The sequence below is a fragment of the Brassica napus genome, chromosome A6 (genome assembly GCF_020379485.1).
Source record: "Brassica napus cultivar Da-Ae chromosome A6, Da-Ae, whole genome shotgun sequence".
In the NCBI taxonomy this organism is placed as follows: Eukaryota; Viridiplantae; Streptophyta; class Magnoliopsida; order Brassicales; family Brassicaceae; genus Brassica; species Brassica napus.
In genome coordinates, this window is record NC_063439.1 from 23,989,822 (window position 1) to 24,011,733 (window position 21,912).

Below are 21,912 nucleotides of genomic sequence, written 5' to 3' on the forward strand. Positions count from 1 at the left end.
ACGTTGTTGTCAACCACCAATTGAAGGTGATAATTTAGAAGTGCATGTCACTTTTTCTACTATTTAGCCCAATTAAAATAGCTCCGCCACATGTATCTGATTGCAAGTAGGATTAATCAGTGCGAGAGTGTCTGCAAACACTCACAAAAGACATCTTTGCATCATCACGTATGAAGGAATCACCAGACACAAATTAATCGTGCTGACTAGGTCAGTCCCACATAAAAATCGAAAATTCCATTTTGCTATTGTGGTGGAAAAATTAAAATTTGTGATTTTTGCAGAAAAATTCGATTTTGTGATTTTGTCAAAAAGCTTGATTTGGAAATTTTAGCGAAATTTTTTTGTCAAGATAGATTAACCTTTGGAAATGTAAAACACATATAAGTTTGCAGAAAAGTTTATTTGCAGAATTCAGAATATTATAAATGCTAAAATATAAAAGCACTTGTTTTATTTACAGTAAATAGAACAATTTAATTATGAGATATAAATTTAAGAATGAAATATTTTCTTATAATTTTACCAAACTTGGATAAATTTTCTTTATAAACATTTAATTTTTTATAAAATACTAGAAAATAATAAATAAATTAGTTGCCTTTTTATTAACTTGTTCAAAGTGTAAGTTTATTGTTAATTCCATCTTGGATTAAAATTATTTTTTTATATCTTTTAGTTATGGTAATAATTATATACTTAATCTTTTAATTATGGTAATAACTATATATACTTAATATTTTATATTTAAATTTTGTGTAATAAATATGTTAAGCCATATCATAATTATGTATGATCCATGTCATCATTTAAGTGAATCATGTCATTATTTTTTTGATAGAATGATTGTGGTGATGACATATAAGCAAATTACTTGTTAAATAATTTCTAGGGGATATAAAACAACAATATCTTATTTTTTCCCGCAATTTTGAGGGTGATCAATTTTTAGTGGATTTATTACAATTTTTTTAAGGCGACTTAATTGCAATTTTTGTTAGTCATCTAATCTATTAAAAGAGGAGTACAAAATTAGATTATCCCTTAGTTTTCCACTATATTTACAATGGTATGCCATTGAAGTTATTAATTAACCTATCTTTTAGGATAATAGGATTTTTATCTTTTCTCTTCAATTAATGTATTTCCAAAATTAAATTCTAACTAAAAAATCATGGCAACAATAATTAATAAACCTAACTTTTAATATTTTTTGTCTTTTCCTTTTTTTTATTATACATATGTGTGTTTGAAAATAATTAATTCCATATATACATTTTGTAATTACATACATTATATGGTAATTATTTTACTAATTCCACATATACATAATAAATAGTATACAACAATTTTATTATACATAATCATAAAATTTTGATCCATAAAACCAGTTTATACAACAATTTTATTATATATAATCATAAAATTTTGATCCATAAAAAATAAAAATACATTTGTATGACTTTATAGGTCATATTCTAAATAAATGGATGATATAACTAAGGGTTTACATGATAAAATAAAACTACTCAATATAAACTATAAAATTATTGTGTTTAGAAATTTCATATTAAAAAATAAATTTTAAAATATATATTATCACTTATACAAATAAATATTTACTTATAAAAAAAATAACACCTGCGCGGGTGCGCGGGTCAAGCTCTAGTATATTTTTAAAACTGAGAGTTTATCCAATTTGGGTGATTAGCAACAAACTTGATACTATATGTTATGGAAGTAAATTAGTTAGTTACATGTTTCATGTTCGAAGAATGTGCTTAATTTAACATCTTGTATTATTATTGCTATTATTATATTTAATTCATGCTTGTCTTAAAAAGAACCGTTTACTCCAGTGTCCTCTTTTAATAGAAGAGATGGTTTTGTGTGCGTTCTTTTTTGCTTATCCACTCGCTTACTACTTTACTTGCTTTCCTCCTGTTACTATTTCTTATTCGCACCTACTGTACTTTTTGTCTCTAATTTTTTTACTAGTTTAATCCAATTACTGATGTAAAAGAATCCAATTACTGATGGGCTAGCTTATAGTTCCTGGGCCTTATTGGTGTCAGTTACGGTTACTTGAGACGTACGATCTCAACTTCTTCCGGTTATAGAACTTTAGATGGCCCAATATTCAAGTCATGTTGCCCAAAGATCTAGTTTTAGATTACCTACTACTATAACCCGCACACCCGTGCGGATAACATTTCATTTATAAATATAAAATTTTATATTATTTTAAATATAATAATTTATGATAATATATTGCTGTCATTTTAAAAATAACTAAATAGATGATACATAGTTCTAAATATTAAAATTTAACATATGTTAACAATTTTATTTTTTGTGAAAATTATTACATAACTTATGAATATTAATCATTTTAAAAGGTGAATGATATTTTAGTCACTTTAAACAGTGAATGATATTTTATTTATTTATATTAATGAAAGTATTTTTTCAAAATATAATGGTTTACCAATTCAACATAATTTTAATATGTTTGCAAAAAAACACAATTTTAATATGTAATTCATTAATTACTTCTATTTTAATATAATGTAGAATATACTTACAAAATTTATAAAATTAGCAAAAAAATTCATTATTTTGTTTATAATAAAAATTTAATTAAAATTAATTTATAATAATATTATACTATTAATTGCGAAAATAATCAGTGCATTAATGAAAAGAATATTTAAATTTTTAAAAAGATTTTGTTAGATTTTTTCTCAACAGATTTTGTTATTCCTAAACTAAAATTTAAATTTATAGTTAAAATGAATTTGTTATTAATATCCTTATAATTATTTAGAAATGTTATACATTAAATAAACTAATGTAAACAATAAAAAAATATTTGAATATATGGACCTAAACTTCTAGTATGACTATTTTGTAGTAGATAAAAATGGTACTTCTCTTTTAACAGAGAAGATAACAATATTTGAAAATAAGCGGTTACCGTTTTTTCTTATTAATTCGTTGTAAAGATTACTGTATATCTAGCTTTCCTTTAGCTTCAGATGTAACCCCTCCATCAGTTGAAAAATCAACTACATCTTCATTTAAACCATTTAAAAGAACCAATGTCTCAAGATGAGCTAAGATCTTTTCCTTAGAGAGAGAGAGAATGTAATAATATTTTACATTTTAAGGTTTCGACTTCAGCTCATCTAGTAGTCATGTTGAGAGTACCTATTTCTCTCTCTCTTAGGCATTCTAAAAACTAAAAGAACCTTCTGCGACAGTTTTGGAGACCGCCCGTCCTGTACACTCGGCATTCGCCATGAAACATTCATTTTAAACCAACGGAAGAAAGTTGCTTAAATACATTTCATAAACACAAAGAAACAATTTTAGGATAGAATCATATGCGGTTCTTAAAACCACATGCTTTAAAAAATTATGTATGATGAGCATTACTTATATTAATTGAGATGTACAACTATAAATCTAACTTTGATTTTTTCTTAAGAAAAAAACAGCTAAGGGAAAATACAATTCATTACCGGATCTAAACTTATGAAATATTGACCTTGACCCCTAAATTTTTTGAAGGTTATAGATAGATATAGGTTCCAAAAACTATGATTTTATTTGTATAAAAATTCTTAAGAAATGTTTGTAGTCCCTGAAATTTTAGATCGGGTCATGATGAAATCTAATTAAAAAAAATAAATTTTAAAACAATTTTCCTTAAATATTATAAATTAAAAGTATGTGTGTTTTAATATCAGAACATATTCTTTCTTTTTTTAAGCAACAAATCAGAACAGATATTCAAATGACATATTTTCAACTTTTCTAACGGGGTTTTGAAAAGAAAAAAAAACTAACATTTTTTTTAGTCTTTTCTCTATGTATCCCTTCTTCCACTATACAATTCAGAGCATATATGATACAAAATAATGTAATATTAATTGAAAATTTGTCTATAATTTGTTATAATACGTATTTGATGAGGAAAAGAGGAGGATAATGAAAAGGCGGCATGATCCTAACATGTTCTCTAACATGGCTTGATTTGAATCAAACATCCAATCTCCACAAAGATGCATGCGTGTTTGGTTTCGTTCCAGAGAATACTTAGTGTAAAGATACATTCCCCTCATGCCACAATGTGAACTTAAACCACTTCGCTCTTTCTAACAGAAACCCATTAATTATATTAATTAGCATTTATTTATTCAACATGCTCATATTATTAGGAGAAGACTAAGACTACACATAAATCATAACTTGTAAAAAGACAAACCCTTTTTGATAAAAAAACAGCTATTCTTCTTCGAATCCTGTCGGATTAAACTTTATACGTTAGACATAAGCTGTCCTTACCACATTAAACTAATGGAAAAAACATGGGTCTTCTTCCACGCACATGCAATTATATATATTTATATATATGGTAACTACAAGCAAAACACCTACGACTAAACAGAACAAACAGTTTTATCTCTCTCTTTCTCTCCTCTCTCCTCTCATTCAAAACTAGGGTTCTTGAGTTGTCCATGGAGAGAGAAGAATGCAGCAGCAGCGAATCCGGTTGGACCACGTATATTTCTTCGCCAATGGAGGAAGACGAGGAAGAGGTAATTGATGAGGTCTATTATGAAGGGCATAGCATCGAAAAAGATGGAAGAAAATATGTCAACGAGTACGAAAGCAACAAAGACAGCGACGATTCAATGGCTTCCGATGCTTCTTCCGGGCCAAGTTATCACCAAACGAGCAACAGAGGGAGACGGAGAGAAGGTCTCGTTTTAAGAAACGGGAAAAGTGAAAGTAATAGTAAGAGTAATAGTGTTTATGATTATAAACATGATGATAAGAATAGTGGCAATCATAAATCTAGGACAAAAGAGAAGAAAAAGGGTGAAAACAAGAGTAGATCTTCTAAAAAGAAGTAAGTTCTTTTTTTTCTTTTTTTTTTTCTTTTCTTGAAGTTGTTTGTATGTAGATTGGGATTGGATTATCGATTTCCTTATTTTGTGTTGGGGGTTTTTGATACCTCACGCAAAGGGTGTTTGATTATTTCTATTTTTCAGTTGATATTTGTATTCTCTTATACCAGTCTTGTCTCTTGATTATTATTATTATTATTTTACTTCTAATACTAATGCAACATGAAGATTATTATTTCTCTCATGATAAATCTTTAATACATGCATGTTTAGGTGGTTGTTGGTAAACTAAAACTAAAATTTATATTATAACTAGATTATATCTACGGTTTAGTTTGATCAGACTAAAGCTTAAATTTACATTTACACATGCATGTTTAGGTAACGTCGAACGGCTGTTTCGAACGCCATATGTTTTTTCATGGCGATGATATTTAAGGAAAAAGAAGGATAAGATGAATATTTAAATGTATGGTTAGTCTTTGAAAATTTCGGTTATAAATAAGTACTATTGAGAAATGCTGTCATGAACGAAAGTGGTGCATTATGAACAGTCCTGATTATGAAAATAGGTATAGAAAGGCATGTGTGATGAAACGTGTCCATCGAGACAACTTCTCCATTATTGATCACATTGTGGCTTTCTATGTGTGTTTGATCAAATTGTCTTAAATATATATGATGAAAATATTTTGTTCGTTTGTTTGTGTTGGCTGTAAAGAGAGTAATGGATCCACCGCAGACACATGACAGCAACATGGGAACTATTCCACAGAAAAATAATTAGTTTTGTTTGAATGTTCACAGTTTTTTGGGCTACGCATATAAACTAGAGAATGTGTAAATTACTCCACCCCAAATTGAGGAACTGAACTATGCTAAGTCACAAATTACACCATGTACGGTAGATATTATGACAAAAGGTAGAATTTAAAGTAAGACAAATCCAAAGCGTAATATTTGAGAAAAAATGTGGATGAAAGTTGTTGGTAAAACATTAACCGGAGTCTCTGGTGGTTGGGAATCCATTTGATCCCACAAGTGCACAACAACCTAGATAGACAACAACTAGTGCAAAACCATTTTCCGAGGAAGTTCCTATGGGCCTACTTCTTTAAGAAAGAAGTTAAAACAAAACCAAAGGTCCAAAACCGAAATACAAACCAAAGTTTTGAAATATTAGCCCATGGGCCTCCAATATAAATAATTGTTTTTCGACGTTATTATCCTCAATTTACTTTAAGGTGAGTTAGCTAAAAAAACAAAAGGATTCTTCTACCTATAATTTAATTTACTATTCCAAAGTACTCATTAACATTCACATGTTATGACGGAAAAACAAAAGATAAACTTTATTGTATAATTTTATAAAAAGAATCTAAAGAAAGAAAAACCAATTGTCGTACGAAACGAAATAGAAAGAAAGGAATGGTCTCAGATACACTCGTACTTTGGACACACACATTTATAGAAAGATAGAGACAAAGATTGAGAGTCGTTCAAAAAAAAAAGAGACAAAGATTGAGATGATTCTTGAAAGTTGAAGCAAAACGTAAAGTGAAAGATAAAACAATCAAAAGCGAGAAAAGAAACTCCACTGTTGTTGGAAGATGAAAAGGAACGAAAAAAGATTCTTAAATGTTTTAGGACCAGAGTCCTGTTATATACTGAGACTAAGGATTTAGTTTCACACTTCCTGAGGACAATGACTTGCAGAACGATTAGTGATATATTTTCCCCTTTTTTTTCTTGTAGCTAGCCACCAGCAAAATCGATCAAATGTTTCTGTTTCGTAATGACTGGATCAACGACAGGTTTCTGTAACAAAATTAACTAACTACGAGTAAAAAGAATTAAAACGGACATGATTTAATTGCTGGTTGATGTCGTCACTAAATATTAGATGAACATGATATTTTAAGCTTTATGTGTCTTTTCTTTATTTCTTTTTCCAACTTTGTTGGGCGATTTCGTGTAGAAAAAAGTTGCCCTTCTCTATGGGTTAGCTCCGTACTCTAGAGTTGTTTATATGAGTGGATTCGAGTAGACTACGATGTGGAAGGCTGAGGTTTTGCTTGGTTTAAATACTTCGGTATTACTAAAGATTGGTTTTGATCAAGAGATTATATGAACATAAGATATATACGCATGAATGAAAATAAAGAAAAAGAAGTTAAAGGTGACTACATCTTTTTTATTGTCTCTTTGAGTATTCCACTGACATTGTATTCTGCGTGAAGATTGACGAAAAAAGTTGAATGAGTGATTGATTTTTTCTAAATGAAAATTATATATTAAAGGACAGGTTTTATGCGATTATAAGTTTCTTGGCTAGTAAGGTTATGGCAAGGAATCTCATGACACGAAAAAATAGAAAGAAAACAAAAATAAAAGTTTGCTTGTTTTGTTGACCACATTTCGTAAGAGGATTTCGTACGTAAGATTGTTTCTTTGTCTATCTGTCTGTGTCAAAAAAAGATAGCATGATAGGTTTGGGTTTACTTTGTAGTTTGTACCATATGAAAATGGTTTTTGGTTCTTGGCTAATCTTGTAAATCCGTTTTATAGCCGTTTCTTGTAGATTTTGATGTATAAAAGTAACAGGTTTATATGTTACAAAAAAAAGTAACAGGTTTATATCAAAAGTGTGCATTTGATGAAATGTACGTGCACAGTATTTTCATAAAATTAAGGTAAAGGTCTCACTGATTCCAACAAGATGTAATTTCCAATTTGGATATGGTATCTCTGTACAAATATGAAGTACCAATAGACAATGTTAACAATAGCATCACTTAAATGTCTAAACAAATAAACTGTTAATTTCTTATAAAAAAAAATAAACTGTTAAGTTAGATTATCAGCACCCGGAGGCAAGAGAATACAATTTTTAGTGAAAGAAATCTTTTCATAAAACTTTAAATATCTTTAAGTCAATGCACCACCTTATATGTTCTTTGTGGCCGGCCTAAGACTGACTGTTACAGATAAGCTTGTTCGTGGTCGTTGCCTAATATAATCAAATTTAGAAAGTTTCACAAAAGAAATCATCATGATCCACAAACCATCCTCTGTTATTTTTTTTGGTTTCTCCAAAAGATTATCATGTACTTGATGTCAGATTAAATATAATATATGGTAATATATAAGTGTGTGTATGTGTTGGTTAGTAGTTGGAAATTTGGAAATCGTTGTAATAAAAAACAAAACCCACACCACCTTACAGTGTCCCCATCACCAATATGACCCATGATTTGACCAACACCACTTATATTTGTTCTTCATTAACGCTAATCTTTGGACTAATTAACCTTCTCTCATCCCCGGCATGAGGACTAAGACCCGGAACTTTTGGTAAACAAAAAAGATCTCCGGATATACACACATAATATTAATACATATATGAACCGTGGTACATGGGGTAAAAATGCACTATTCAATGGGGATTATATCGTCTCTGAAGCAAGAGAAAGGGCTTTGAATTTGCATATCACTGATGACTTGCTTAAGCTCAGATGTTTCCTCTTTAAGCTGAGCATTCTCTTGAAGAACTTTCTCGTGCGATTCAGAGAGATTGTTAAGCTTATCAAGCAACTGATGATTCTCGATCCTCAACCACATCACCTGAGACCAAAGCTCGTCAAGGTGTCGCTGCTTCCTCATACGCGATCTCCTTGCGGATTCTCTGTTTGATATCATCCTTCTTTGCTTCCGCTCGTTGATTATGTTCTTGTCCGTCTGCTGCTCTTCGGCTTCGTCTGATGTCGAGTTGTTGCTGCTTAGGCTCATGGATTGTGGATTGTTTGTAGCATTTTGAAATCCGTAGAAGGAGTTAGGGTTTTGACCGTTGATTGGAAATGGCGATGATATCTGGAAATGGGAAGGATATGGAGATGGGATCGAGGAGTTTAGGTAGTTCTGGAGGCTGAAAACATCGGTTTGCGGCTGCATTTTGGAGTTAACTTGGGCAAAAAGTTAGGGTTTTTTTTCTTCTTGAGCAGAAAGGTAGGTGAAACAGAAAAAAGATAGTGGAATTTTGATGGAGTTTTTGGTGTGTGAAGAGAGGAGATGGTTTTATAGAGTAAATGAGAGCAAAGGTTTGGGTGTGGAGCCCATTTTCTGCAATTGGGTGAAGCAATAACAAAGTTTCTAACATAAAAGTTTAGTAAATATGCACCTAGATCATGTCACATTAATCTATATATGTATATTACATATACTCATTTCTTATATCCATAATTGTATTGATTAAGGTAAAACATATCAAGCACTGATAGCGTTCCAACCAATTGCTTAAAATTATGACAAACTGGGGTTGCAATTTGTTGAATAATGGATTATTATCTGATTTCTAAAAAGTTAATATTGTGATAATATGGTGTCTAGAAAGTTATTATTGACCAAATCTGTTTTCTCTTTTTTCAGTCAAGAAAAATCTCCACACCGTCGCCACACGGGAGAGACATGGGCGTAAAAAAAGGCATAAAGCTTTTGATACATTTTTCTTTTCAGTTTTCCCAAATTAAATTATGAACATTAATCCCTTTGATTCAATGGTATAAGATGCATTTCTAACAGATTGCAGAACTAACAATAGTGATACTGTGATAAGTAGTTATTGAGTGTGCCAACATTGAGTGTGCCAACTGCCAAGACAAACAAAGTAATTCTTTTTGAAAAAATGATAAAAACATATATAGGACATACTATTTATGGTAATATTTAAATCTCATTCATTATCCCATTACGCAACCAAACTCAAGGAGAAAAATTCACCGGAAAACATATTTATATTTTTACCTCCAACCATATGGGCTAAACAGTACATGTTAGCTAGCATCTAAAAGACGTGGAATGAAAGTTAACTTAAAACACAGTAAACTTGTCTAGGAGATTAGAAAACGTGCCGTTTAAATGGCTATTTAACCATGGTATACATTGATGGCCTGGGTGTGTGTTAGATATGTATTATCTTATAATATACATATCTTTTGCTTAGAAATGAGGGGAAATGAGTTTATAGATTGTATCTCCGACCACTTTGTTACCCACATTGGATAAAGCAAAGGTATCCGAGGCATCTCAGCCGCAATCTTTGGCCTATCATGGAGATGTTTATGTTTGTAGGACTTTGTATCATCAATTATCACTCCTTAAATTTTATATCTACACAGATATATAGAAGGTGTATGGGGGAGTATTGGATAATCATAATTTATATGAATTATTTTTTTCTTATTACATCAGCGAGAGGAAGATATTTGCATTATCTTTTGTTTAACATCATGTATTAAACATATAAAAATATACGAAATATCAGAGCGTTAAGGGGTGCTGACGTGCGGAGTCATTCTTCTTTCAGAGCCGATTGTGCTTTCCTTCGATTAAGAAACCTGTATTTTCTACGCATTGAAAATAGTAATTAATTATTATTGTTTAAAATGTTATTTTATTTTTTACACAAATTAAAAAATTAAGGTAAAGCAAAAAAAAAAATTTAAAATAATAGTTAGAATGCTTTTATGGACAGTACAACTATATTTAACTAATAGAATTTGAGATAAATAAAATTGTTTATCAAAAATAATGTATTTTATAATTAATATTAAATTTAAAATAGTTATAAACTAGATTAGAATTGTAAAATGATAATTTCTATATAAAAATGTTAAGATAGAAAATTTTATAGAAGAAAATAAATAATATTTTACTGTGTCACAAAGAACTTTTAATAGTAAAATGATAACGCAATAGTATTGATATTTTTTTGGGTTAAAAAGAGAAGAAAGCGATTTTCTTTCTTCTTGTTTTATGAAATATATGATACTATCTTATATATTAAAACAGAAGTCATGACTTCTTTTCATGTGTGATTTTTTTTAGTTTGGACAATTCCTAAAAAATATCAGATTTAACATAAGTTCATTATTATATCTTTTAATATCTTTATCATTTTATTTGAAATACAAATGAATATATTTAAAATGTTCTAACAAAATCTTTTTAAAATCTTTTTAGAATCTTTTTAAATTTACTTTCAAAAATTAGTTAGTTTTAATTTAAATTATCATAAAATATAATTAGAAATTAAAATTAAATATAGTTTTGGTTTATAAACGAAAATTTAAATAAAATGAAATTAATTAATTTCACAAATACATTTACTAATAGTTTTTAAAGATTTTGTTAGAAATAAATATTTATTTTAATTTTAATTTTTTTCAAATTTGTTTTCTAATAAAATAAAAATCATGATTTTCTGATGAGTGATATTTTTATTTGGACCATCATTTAAATTTTATATTAAATGTATATCACTAATGCTAATATACATAATATTTTTAACCACTTTAATCATAATATCTTTTAATTTTTTAATTTGTTTTTTTAAATTCTAACAAATCTCTTGAAAAAGATTATAATAAGATCATAATTGTCTTAAATTGAATATAAATATTTTCAACTAATTTTGTAATTAGTAATGAAATGTTACTAAAAGAATAAAATTATATCCTATTTTATCAATTTTATAATAATATCTATCATTTTAAAATAAAAATGTTATATTGAACAAAATATGATAAAATTATTTTAAATTGATAAATTAACATATTTTATTTTTATAAATATAAAATATTTATGCTAAAAATATAATATGTTGGTAGAACGGGTTAATATTAGTAAACTATATAATACATGTATATAAATTTAATTTATCTTAAACTTTTTAATATACCGTAATTTATTATATAAAATTAATAAACATTAAAAATTACTAAAAAAATCTAGCGATTTGAATTACGGATCATGATTATAATAAATTAAATACAAAATTGTTTTCATATATGTTGTTTCATGCATTAAAAATTTTAGTTTACTAATTAAACGCAAATTTAATAAGGCAAATATATAATAAGCAACATATATATGTGATGATTTTAATTTACACCATGAAAACTATAAAATTATTATATTTGGTATAATTATACAAACATTTAAATATAGGAGAACATTAAAAATATATAATAATTATGTTAAACAAATATCTATATATATAAATGTGAAAATATATACCCGCACGGTTGTGCGGATGGAAATCTAGTGTTTTTATTAAAAAATTTGGACAGTTATAATTACTTTACATTAGTCTAGTTATTAATTACTTTACACATGCTTCACTTATAAGTATTTAAACAATTGGACTAAAGAGTGGCGAAAAAGTTGATTAAGACTTTACAGTAATAAATCATTTCAGTCTTAATTAAATTACGTGTTGTACTGTCTACCATGGTGGATAAAGATAAATGCTGATGTACATGAACTTTGAAAACGCAATATACGCACCGTATGAAAGATAATATCAAATTTTAAATCATTATATTACGAACAATCCAAATCTTGTTCAGTTCAAAGGAAAAAAAAAAGCAATCCAAATCTTACATACGGAATGTATTCTCTTGATGAAATTTAATTTCAGAGGAGCCTTCAGGTCTCTTAGAGAATGATTAATGAAAATTTTTAGGTTGGATTCTTAGCGAAATATAAGAATGCATCTCTTAACTTTTAACTAAAAAAGCTAAGAACCAGTTCTTAATATTTAAGAACCGGTTCTTAGTTTTTTTAGTTAAAAGTTAAGAGACGGATTTTTATATTCCGATAAAAATTTCACTCTAAAAACTTTCCAATAATCATGATGTTGTCTCTCTAGGTTGAGTGGACTAAATGGTCAAAAATATCATAAAACAAGGAGAGACTCTTATTTCATTTCTTTAAAAGTTTTTTTAAAAGGTCTTCATTTTTTTAAAATTACTTTTTTTTGTTATTTACACAATTATTGAAAATTATATATATATATATATATATATAGATGAATATGATATAATGATTTTTTAATTTATTAAAGGTGTATTTAAGAGTGTTTACACAAAAATGCACAAGTGTGTAGGGAACCATGAACAGTTAAATACCTAGTAATGGGGATTTTTGTCTTAATGTACTTTTTCTTCGATCTCTCTATGCACATGCATGTGCATAACACAAGCTTTGACCCCACTTTATTTATTGTTTGTTTTTAATAAATTTACAATATTTTCATCTCAATAATTTAATAACAGATAAAGATTAAGATCCATCAGGGAATCAATAACTCACCTTTGTGTAGGTAGTCGAGTTGCAAATATGAGCGAAATCTTAAGTAATGATAGTTTTCTTCCAGTTACATGTTCGTATGAAAACATAAAGCCCGTTATTTCCTCTTCATTTGGTGTTTAGGTTAGTTTTCTATACGGTTTTAGATATGATTCAGATTTGTTAAACCTAATTGGACATCTGTAATCTGTATTAACATAGTGGTAAATGTATTGTTATCAAGTTGTTTATATTACCATATGTAGCTAGCTGGATGCGTATCTTCCGGTTTACTCTTGAGATCGTTCCTCTCCAAAACTCAGGCTCGTGAAATCACAGTCGCCTCATATGGTGTATTCATCTCACCGACAGTGAGACTACATCCGAGCTTGTTATCTGCCTGTTAGTAGAATTTTTCTACCTGATATTGGATTTTCATGTATGATAAATATTGCCTCTTTGTTATTGCCTCTTTCTTTTCTGAGGAAGGAATTTGAAATGAAAAGGAACGATTAAACTGAAACTATCAAATAAATATTTACATGAAATACTCCAATAATACCCTTGGATGTGTAAACAGTTTTTTGCAGTGCACCATATCTCCCAAACGCAAAAGGTAAGGGCAACTTGGGAACATTAACTTGGCGACAAAGAACACACTCCTAAAATAACGGCTCTGGTTTTTGCACGGAAAGAGTACTTCGATTTAACTTGTCTTCCAATAACAAATGTAGCACTAAGAAACCAACCAAAGGAATCTTTAATACATAACATTTTAGCTTTTCTAAATATTTTAAAGAAATTATTGTAACTATGATGTAAAAGTAAGAAATGATATTGACACTGAAGATAACTATCTTGTTAATAAAATATATTTATTCTGAACATTTTGAGATCCACGAGACGTTTTTTATCTTTCTAAAATCCACTAGACGGTTAAATTTGTGGAGGAATGTTCGTAAGAAAGCAATAGGTATCGCTTGCTCGTGTTGGACCAGTGCTGTGATCTTTTTGAAAAAATAAACTTTTTATGAGGATTGTTAGTAATATGTATTTTGAGAATCAGTTGGCAAAGATCAATATATAACCTAAAGTCAAGAGTTTAATTTTTAATTTCTACAGATGTTCCGTCGGTGAATTCTGATGAATCGTTGTTTTTAGTCCTAATTTTTAACAGACTTATTGTTGGTAGTTATTGATATTTTTCTTGTTGGGTTCCTATAATTTTCAACAAGAAAATTGATAAATTGCTGAGAGTTTTTATTTTTTTCATTAAATATATAGTAGCACTGAAATTTCCATCCCAAAATATAGTAATGAATTATTGACCATGTTGTAATATCAATGTTCGTTTGCCAATAAATTTACTTGCGTCCCAAATTGAAATTACTGACGCAACATTGGTGCTTACTGAACTTCACCATCAATAATCATATTTTTACCTTGTACTAATAGGACTCAGTCTTCGTATTCAGCAAGTACCAATGATGATAACTTTGTATTATTTTGTAGAATTTTAATGGGGATAAAAACTTGTGAATTAATCAACGATACATACCAAATAGGTTTCAAAGTGACATACTCAATTCCATGCCTTTAATATAATCTTGAATATGACCATAAGAAAATAAAAGTACACATATATACGTAGATAGCCGTGACAAAAAAAAACGTAGATAGAACGACTGTGTATGACAACACACACATAAGTATACAAACTTCAACCCAACACTAAGTTGGTGTCGAAAAACTAGTTGAGATTCTCACTTTGGAAAGAATGCGAATTAATGAACTCAATGTTTATATCCTAATTATGGAATCATGCGATTACAATGTGTCCAAACTAAATCAACGAATTCATAAGTAACTATCAACAGCTTAATAAGATTTAGACACGTGTGTTGTTGCCAATTGCCTTTACGGTTGTCATAGTTTACTCATGTTGAATAACTAGTGGTTGGATTATATATACTGATTTCTACAAGTATACAACACAGTTAGGGCTGAGCAAAATATACAAAAAATGTCGTATGCACTTTGATTCGATTCCAAAAATTATGTTAATAAGCGTAAGTTGATGTAGTAAATAAAGCTTCGTTGATAAATGTTGTCTTCTGTACAAAACGAAGTCTAAATTTACATGTTTATCAGTGTTAAAAACGTGTACGCTCGACGTGGTGGTCTCCTGCTTTACGCTGTAGTCTTCGTCGCACACAGTCCAGTATTAGCTACAAACAAGGCCTACTTCCTAAAATATACGACAGCTGTTTCGTTCAGTATAAAGTGACAGCGGATTTTCTGCCTTGTGCACACTCTACCAATAAAATATGATAATCATATCAGAATTGATATGAAACCAATTGTTGAATAACAAGAGAGGAAACTAACGTATTTCTATTCCAAAGATATGAAGTTCTAAAAATCCAAGACATAAAAAGCTTGGATTGGATTGAAATGTATATGAAAGTAACATCCTAATTTTAAGTCAATATGACATAAAACAATGTTATAATTAAAGATAATATATGCTCTTAGATCTTGTACCCTCAAGAATAGACACTCTCTTAACCTCTTGTCGTTTTATACTATTTATCTCCCTTGGTCAATGTCTCTTTTCCATTTGATCACACGTTCTTTCTCACAATATATATATTTCCAAACATTTTTTTTTTGATTAACGGTTTTCCAAACATTTTTTTTATAAAAAATAGAAAAGTACACATAAATTTAACTGAAACTTTGAACGGGATATATATACAATACATATTCTAATAAGTGATAATAATAATAATATTAATTATTCATGGTGATCTTAGAATTTTATACAACGATGAGAAAATGTGGCTGGAAAATTGAGATTCATTATACAAAAATTAGAAAAGATGGGGCTTACTATAAACACTTGAGACCAAACTCGTTTGTAGAAAATAGATACAAAAACCTTATACATACATAAGAACAAAAAAAAATTAAAGGAATTGGGTTAAATACATCATGTGAAGGGGGCAAAATCATTCATAGTATGATTTTGGGCGGATAAGGCCAAACTATATAGGGTGGGTGGCTAGGGAGGCACATCCACAACCCCACACCACAAAAAAAAGCTAACGCAATTGATATTATTATTATTTTGGAACTTCAAGATATTGAAATTTAAAATCTTCAGCATCAATCCAGATTATCTTTTCTTTTAAACTTAATTCTACATGGTTTTTAGTTCAATAATTGTGTTTATATGTAATATATATTGTGTATATATCCAATAAACTCTGATATAACATATATTTTGATGGTGTGTGCTATAGTTTGGTCGCTCATTGTTTGGATTTAATTTAGACTCTATACTACTTGTTGTTAACCAAAAAAAAACAGAAAGATAAAAAAGATTAAGGGTTTTTGCTTATGATTATTATGTCCGGATCCAACCCTTGATAATATCATGTTTAAGGCATAAATCATCATTCTCATATAATTGAACTAGTGAACTTGGGAAATCTCAAATACCACTATACCACCTCTTTATAAGGGTCAGATTTGAACAAAAGAGGCAACACATCTACGCAGAGGTCATATATATAACCCATGATCTCATACCTTTATACTTTACACAATTTTCTCATACATTCGTTTAGAGTTAAACAAAATGAGGCAACACATTTACATAAAGGTCACTTATAATATAACCCATGCTCTCACTTTTATATATACTTAGCATAACTTTCTCAAACTCTTTTTATGCTTCTAATTAGTTTTGTTGATTGTAGTGCTTGTATGAAAGTCTTACATTCGATGTACAATTATATAGACATCAAAGTTAAAGAACTAGTACTGCATGTATCTTAAAATAAACTAATGGATCGCGACCTTGTAATAGAAGCAAATCAATGGATCACTTGCAGTCCATTTGGAAAACAATTAGAAGAACAATTTTAGCAAAGCCCAAATATTGTACCATCATTTGCTATCTTCTACAAGTTGGGCAGAATTGATGTATAACAAAAAAACAAACAAAAGTTGGGCTCAAAGGGGCTAGCTAAAATGTTAGCATAATAATAATAAAAAGGGAGAATCGATCTAATATCTTCTTTTCCTTTGTTTAAATTTCTTTTTTAACGCTAAATTGTATTATTAAGCTTTCTAGAAAAATAGTTTTAAACAATGAAAACTAGCAAAAACAAGTGTAAAGAAAAGATATATCAATAGAAATCCAAAGTAATTAACAAAAATCTATTTTGCGTATAAATAACTAAAGACTTTGTTCTAAACTGTTATACTAGCGATTTTTATTAACATAGATATCCTACCAACTATTTGGTTTGTACCATTAACAAGGTGGTTTTTATAGTAGCATAATCTCGCTTCCTTAAACGGTGTCCAGTAAGTATGGTGGTCTCTTAGATCGTTGGTCCGCAATCCAAAACCTTATCTAATTTGATTTATGATGTATTAGTTGAACTATCAATTCAACTGTTTTAAATAACTCTTTGTTTTCTCAATAAATTCAACAGTTTAACAGAAAAAAAACGTTTAGTATTTAGGTATGGATTTTCTTTTAAAGGGTCAAACATTTACTTGCTTGATCCTTGTTGCAAGCTTGATCTTGTTTCATGATTAAAGGGAACTACATAGCTAACTACAGTTTTGATGCAGAAAAGATATTTAGAATAAATATCTTATTTATTTAGTGTTTTATTTAGAGTTAATTAATTATTTAGATAATTATCTTTGTTGTTTTAGGGTTTTACGGTTTTATTATATATAGTCGTTTAGGCTTAAGTTTGTATTCAGTTTAAAAGTTGATGATTTTATTAATAAAATTGAGTGTTCTATCTTTTGTTCCTTGCTTTCGGTAGATCATTGATGATCTCAACGAATTTAAGAAGACATTGATCTTAGGTATTTTTAGACTAAATAAAATATTTGTGATTATCCTAGTTTTCCGGGTATTATAAGAATCAACGGATCTCTAGTTCTATCTTATAAGGCTCCCGCTACATCAAATTTGTGGTTCATCAAACCTCTACTGGGCTCAGATTACGTGAAAATTAGAACAGCGGGTGCAAGATGTTGATTGATCAACGTGTTAGTTGTTGTATGCACGGGTTACCATTACTTGCATGGGTTACAGTTGTGTTCACAATTTCTTCTTGTGAAAATGGTTATGGAGATGACATGGATTGCTAATGGCATTGACTCTCCTTTCTTTTGGAATTTTCCATTGGTTAATTTGTAAATGGATGTGATGTACAAAGAAAAATTCACATGATGTAGACTCAAAAGTCTGTAAAGTATGATGGATCCACATTACGAAAAAAAAAAAAAAGTTTACAGAAAATAGATATATCATTGTCCGATAATAAGAGAAAACAAAAGAACTAGTCTAACAGAATTTATCTTTTTGTTATCTTTGTTTTTACACAATTAGTAAACAACCTTTCGAAGTTAATTAGTCTAAAGAAATCCTTTTGGATAGAGAGGAAAGCTAGTTCACTCGATTTTTCTTGTGACATATTCAAGGTACAATAAAGATTTGATCAACTTCAACCAAAAATAGATTCAAGAAAACCCAACCTAACTAGTTTCTAACATTGTGACGGCAAAGAGGACAAGTGTTCCGATTACTCAACCAGTTCGAGATACAGTCTTTGTGATAACAATGGCTACACGGAAGCTCAGAGAGTCTCTCATTAGCAGTAAGCTCCTCTCTACAGATGGCGCAAACCACCAAACCTCTATCGATCAGTTCCTCAGCCGTCAACTCCACCACCGGAAGTTCCTCCGCCGTTTCCTGCCGCCGTGTAGAAGACGAATTTCCCAACACTCGACCAAAGATTTCATCGTAAGACCCAAACGTCTCATGTCCATGGTTGCTCCGTGAAGCCATGTAATGAAGGTAGTTGAGGTACTCCTCATCGATGAAATTAGTGTTGTCTTCAAAATCTTCTGCTTCGTTGTCGATCTCGGAAGGAAGATGAAACTCTGCCATTGATTTTTCTGAGGTTTTCGGAAATGTTGATGTGTGAAGATAGTACGAGGATGTGTGAACATGGCTGAGTTATCGAATAGCCGAAACTAACAAGATTAGGTTTCGAATGTTCCGTTGGGAGCCTGACACGCGTATTTGGGATGGTTATCATGTGATCCATAAGGACAAGATTTGCGACACATGTCTTGCTACTGAATTGGATCTGTGGCCACGTCGTATAACTATAACACCGACATATCCATAACAAAATGTTTCTAGAAACAATGATTACAAAATTAGTAGCCGCTGCCGGAAAATTGAACCTAGGTCCTCCCGACAGGCGGGGATATTTACCAATAATACTGTATTTTAAGGCTTTTTCTTCGGTCGGATTTCTTCCTGGAATCTTTTTTTTGGACGTAAGTAAATTAATAATTACCTCTCTAATCAGTTGTGTGGATGAGTGAGTGTTCACTCTTCCTAATATTTCATTGAAAAGCGAAGTGTATAAATCAGGCTATCCGATCCACTTTTAAGTGCATGCATGTACCAAAATCAACTTAGGTATTAATATTTGTATTTATCTTGGTATGACCTAAGGAGGAACTAGTCTTTGGATGTATGTACGTTGTGATATGATGAAAGACAGTGTGTTTGAAACATTCATAATTTCAGTTACGTATAAGCAATTCTTCGATAAATACTAATAGTTAATCTTATAAAATATGAGTTTAATAAAAAAGTAAAACTATACTACAATTAGACCACACCCAATAAAAGTTGATCATCGACTATAATGAATAAAAGAGAACCATAAAACAAATTTGAAAAAAAAAAGAGAACTATAAAACAACAACCATTTTGTTTACATCTCTGTGCTTGGCTTAAGATAGTTACATGTCCTTAGTAATTACAGCCACTCGAATTCTTTTTTATTTTTATTTATATATAATGTAACAATTCAAATGAAATAAGTCAGCTGCAAAATTAAAATGGAGAAAATACAATACAGCACATAAAATAAAATTTGAAGAAGCTCCCTGAACCGTCTTCTTCGATAATATAATTTTCCGATGCTATTATCTTCAGCAATCATACAGTCGAAGAAATCCCAAGCTTTCCTTTGCAATTCTTTTTGCTGTATTACATTGGTCTTATTTCAATATATATATATAGAATCCAAAAATAAAAATTGGAAAGACAATTCTCCACGATTGTACGAATATAGCCATATTACAATTAAATAATTTCTTCCACTTTGTATTGTTGCTTTTTCCTTGATGCATTCCATGATTCCAGCGATATATTTCGATACCAAATATATTGTAGGGATCCCTATATTGTATCAAAACATAATTTCTGAGATACTCTTCCTTGATCGAAAACGAACTTTTTTTTTTTTTTTGAACTCCTCTTCCGCATGTCGAATCTATGGTGGTTTCTTTGGTGGACGTCGTTTCCATAACACTATGAGGCAATATAGTTATACCTAAAGGACTATCTTGTAAATATAAGAGAATACAGTATATACCCTAGAAGTACCTTGTATAAATACTCTGTATCAGTATCTTAATAAAGTATTCATTCAACCCTAATATCGTATATGGTATCAGAGCAGCTCTAATAAGCCGCCATCCCCAAAATTTTCAAAAAAAAAAAAAAATTCTTTCGTCATTTTCGATTTTCCGACATCAATGTCAGAAAACTCTCAAACTCCGGCGACTGCAAGTGAGACAATCACCGTCTCATCCACGCCGACTCTCCTCAACGTCAATATGACGAACGTGACGAAGCTCACCGCAACCAATTTCCTAATGTGGAACCGACAGGTCCATGCTCTTCTTGATGGTTATGATCTAGCCGGCCACATCGACGGCTCCACGGTGGTTCCTCCAGCCACCATCACCACTGATGCCGGTGTAGTCCCGAACCCTGACTTCAACCTCTGGAAGCGCCAGGATAAGCTCGTCTACAGCGGACTCTTAGGTGCTATCACCCCATCGATCCAACCAATCTTATCGACCACGAACACAGCTGCAGAGATCTGGTCGATTCTCACTGCAACGTATGCGAAGCCGACGAGGGGACACATAAAGCAAGTCAAGCAGCAGATCGACAACTGGACCAAAGGAAACAAATCGATCAACGAGTACTTTCAAGGCTTCACAACTCGATTTGATCAGCTTGCGGTTCTAGGGAAACCGTTGGACCATGAGGATCAAATTGAGAAGATCCTAGGTGGACTGCCAGAAGAATACAAGACAATGGTCGATCAGGTAGAGAGCAGAGACACGGCACCTTCCCTAGCTGAGCTACACGAGAAGTTAATCAACCAGGAGGCCAAGTTGCAAACTCTTGTAACCCCTAACCCCTCTGCTCCTATCACGGCCAACTACACAAATTACAGAGGCAACAACAACAAGTCCAACAACACTCGACGTGGAGGATATCGTGGAAACCAAACCTGGCAGCAACAACAACAATTCAGTGTGCCTGCTCAGTCAAACTCGCAACAGCCATCTCCTCGGGGATACCAAGGCAAATGCCAATTGTGCGGGATTTTCGGTCACAGCGCACGACGTTGCACTCAAATGCAAATGTCAGGAGGTGTGTCAGCCGTTCCACAGCAGTATGCGAATGCTTCCCTACCCTGGCAGCCACGAGCAAACTTCATAGCTGCTACACCCTACAATCCCAGTCCGTGGCTTCTTGACAGTGGAGCAACGCACCACTTGACGTCAGACCTCAACAATCTCGCACTACATCAACCTTACCATGGAGGTGAAGAGGTTGCGATTGCAGATGGCTCCACCATGTCGATTACACACACTGGTTCTATGACTTTCCCTACTTCCTCTAAACCTCTTAAGCTTAATGATGTGTTGTGTGTTCCACATGTCAACA

At 30.8% G+C, this 21,912-nt stretch overlaps 3 protein-coding genes across 3 annotated transcripts; 1 reads left to right on the top strand and 2 right to left on the bottom strand.

The window, feature by feature from the left end:
* The first annotated feature begins 2,911 nt into the window (after positions 1 to 2,911).
* LOC106409932 (protein SOB FIVE-LIKE 3-like) lies at positions 2,912 to 5,126 on the top strand. Its single transcript, XM_013850470.3, has one exon. It carries the CDS (start codon positions 4,524 to 4,526, stop codon positions 4,920 to 4,922), a length of 399 nt encoding a protein of 132 aa, XP_013705924.2. The 5' UTR covers positions 2,912 to 4,523; the 3' UTR covers positions 4,923 to 5,126.
* A 2,960-nt stretch (positions 5,127 to 8,086) lies between these two features.
* LOC106409266 (basic leucine zipper 43) lies at positions 8,087 to 9,112 on the bottom strand. Its single transcript, XM_048735311.1, has one exon. It carries the CDS (start codon positions 8,865 to 8,867, stop codon positions 8,349 to 8,351), a length of 519 nt encoding a protein of 172 aa, XP_048591268.1. The 5' UTR covers positions 8,868 to 9,112; the 3' UTR covers positions 8,087 to 8,348.
* A 9,394-nt stretch (positions 9,113 to 18,506) lies between these two features.
* Positions 18,507 to 19,296, bottom strand: LOC106405969 (E3 ubiquitin-protein ligase AIP2). The gene has a single exon (XM_013846538.3). The coding sequence runs from the start codon at positions 19,027 to 19,029 to the stop codon at positions 18,619 to 18,621; it is 411 nt and encodes a 136-aa protein (XP_013701992.2). The 5' UTR covers positions 19,030 to 19,296; the 3' UTR covers positions 18,507 to 18,618.
* Between the last annotated feature and the right edge of the window lie 2,616 nt (positions 19,297 to 21,912).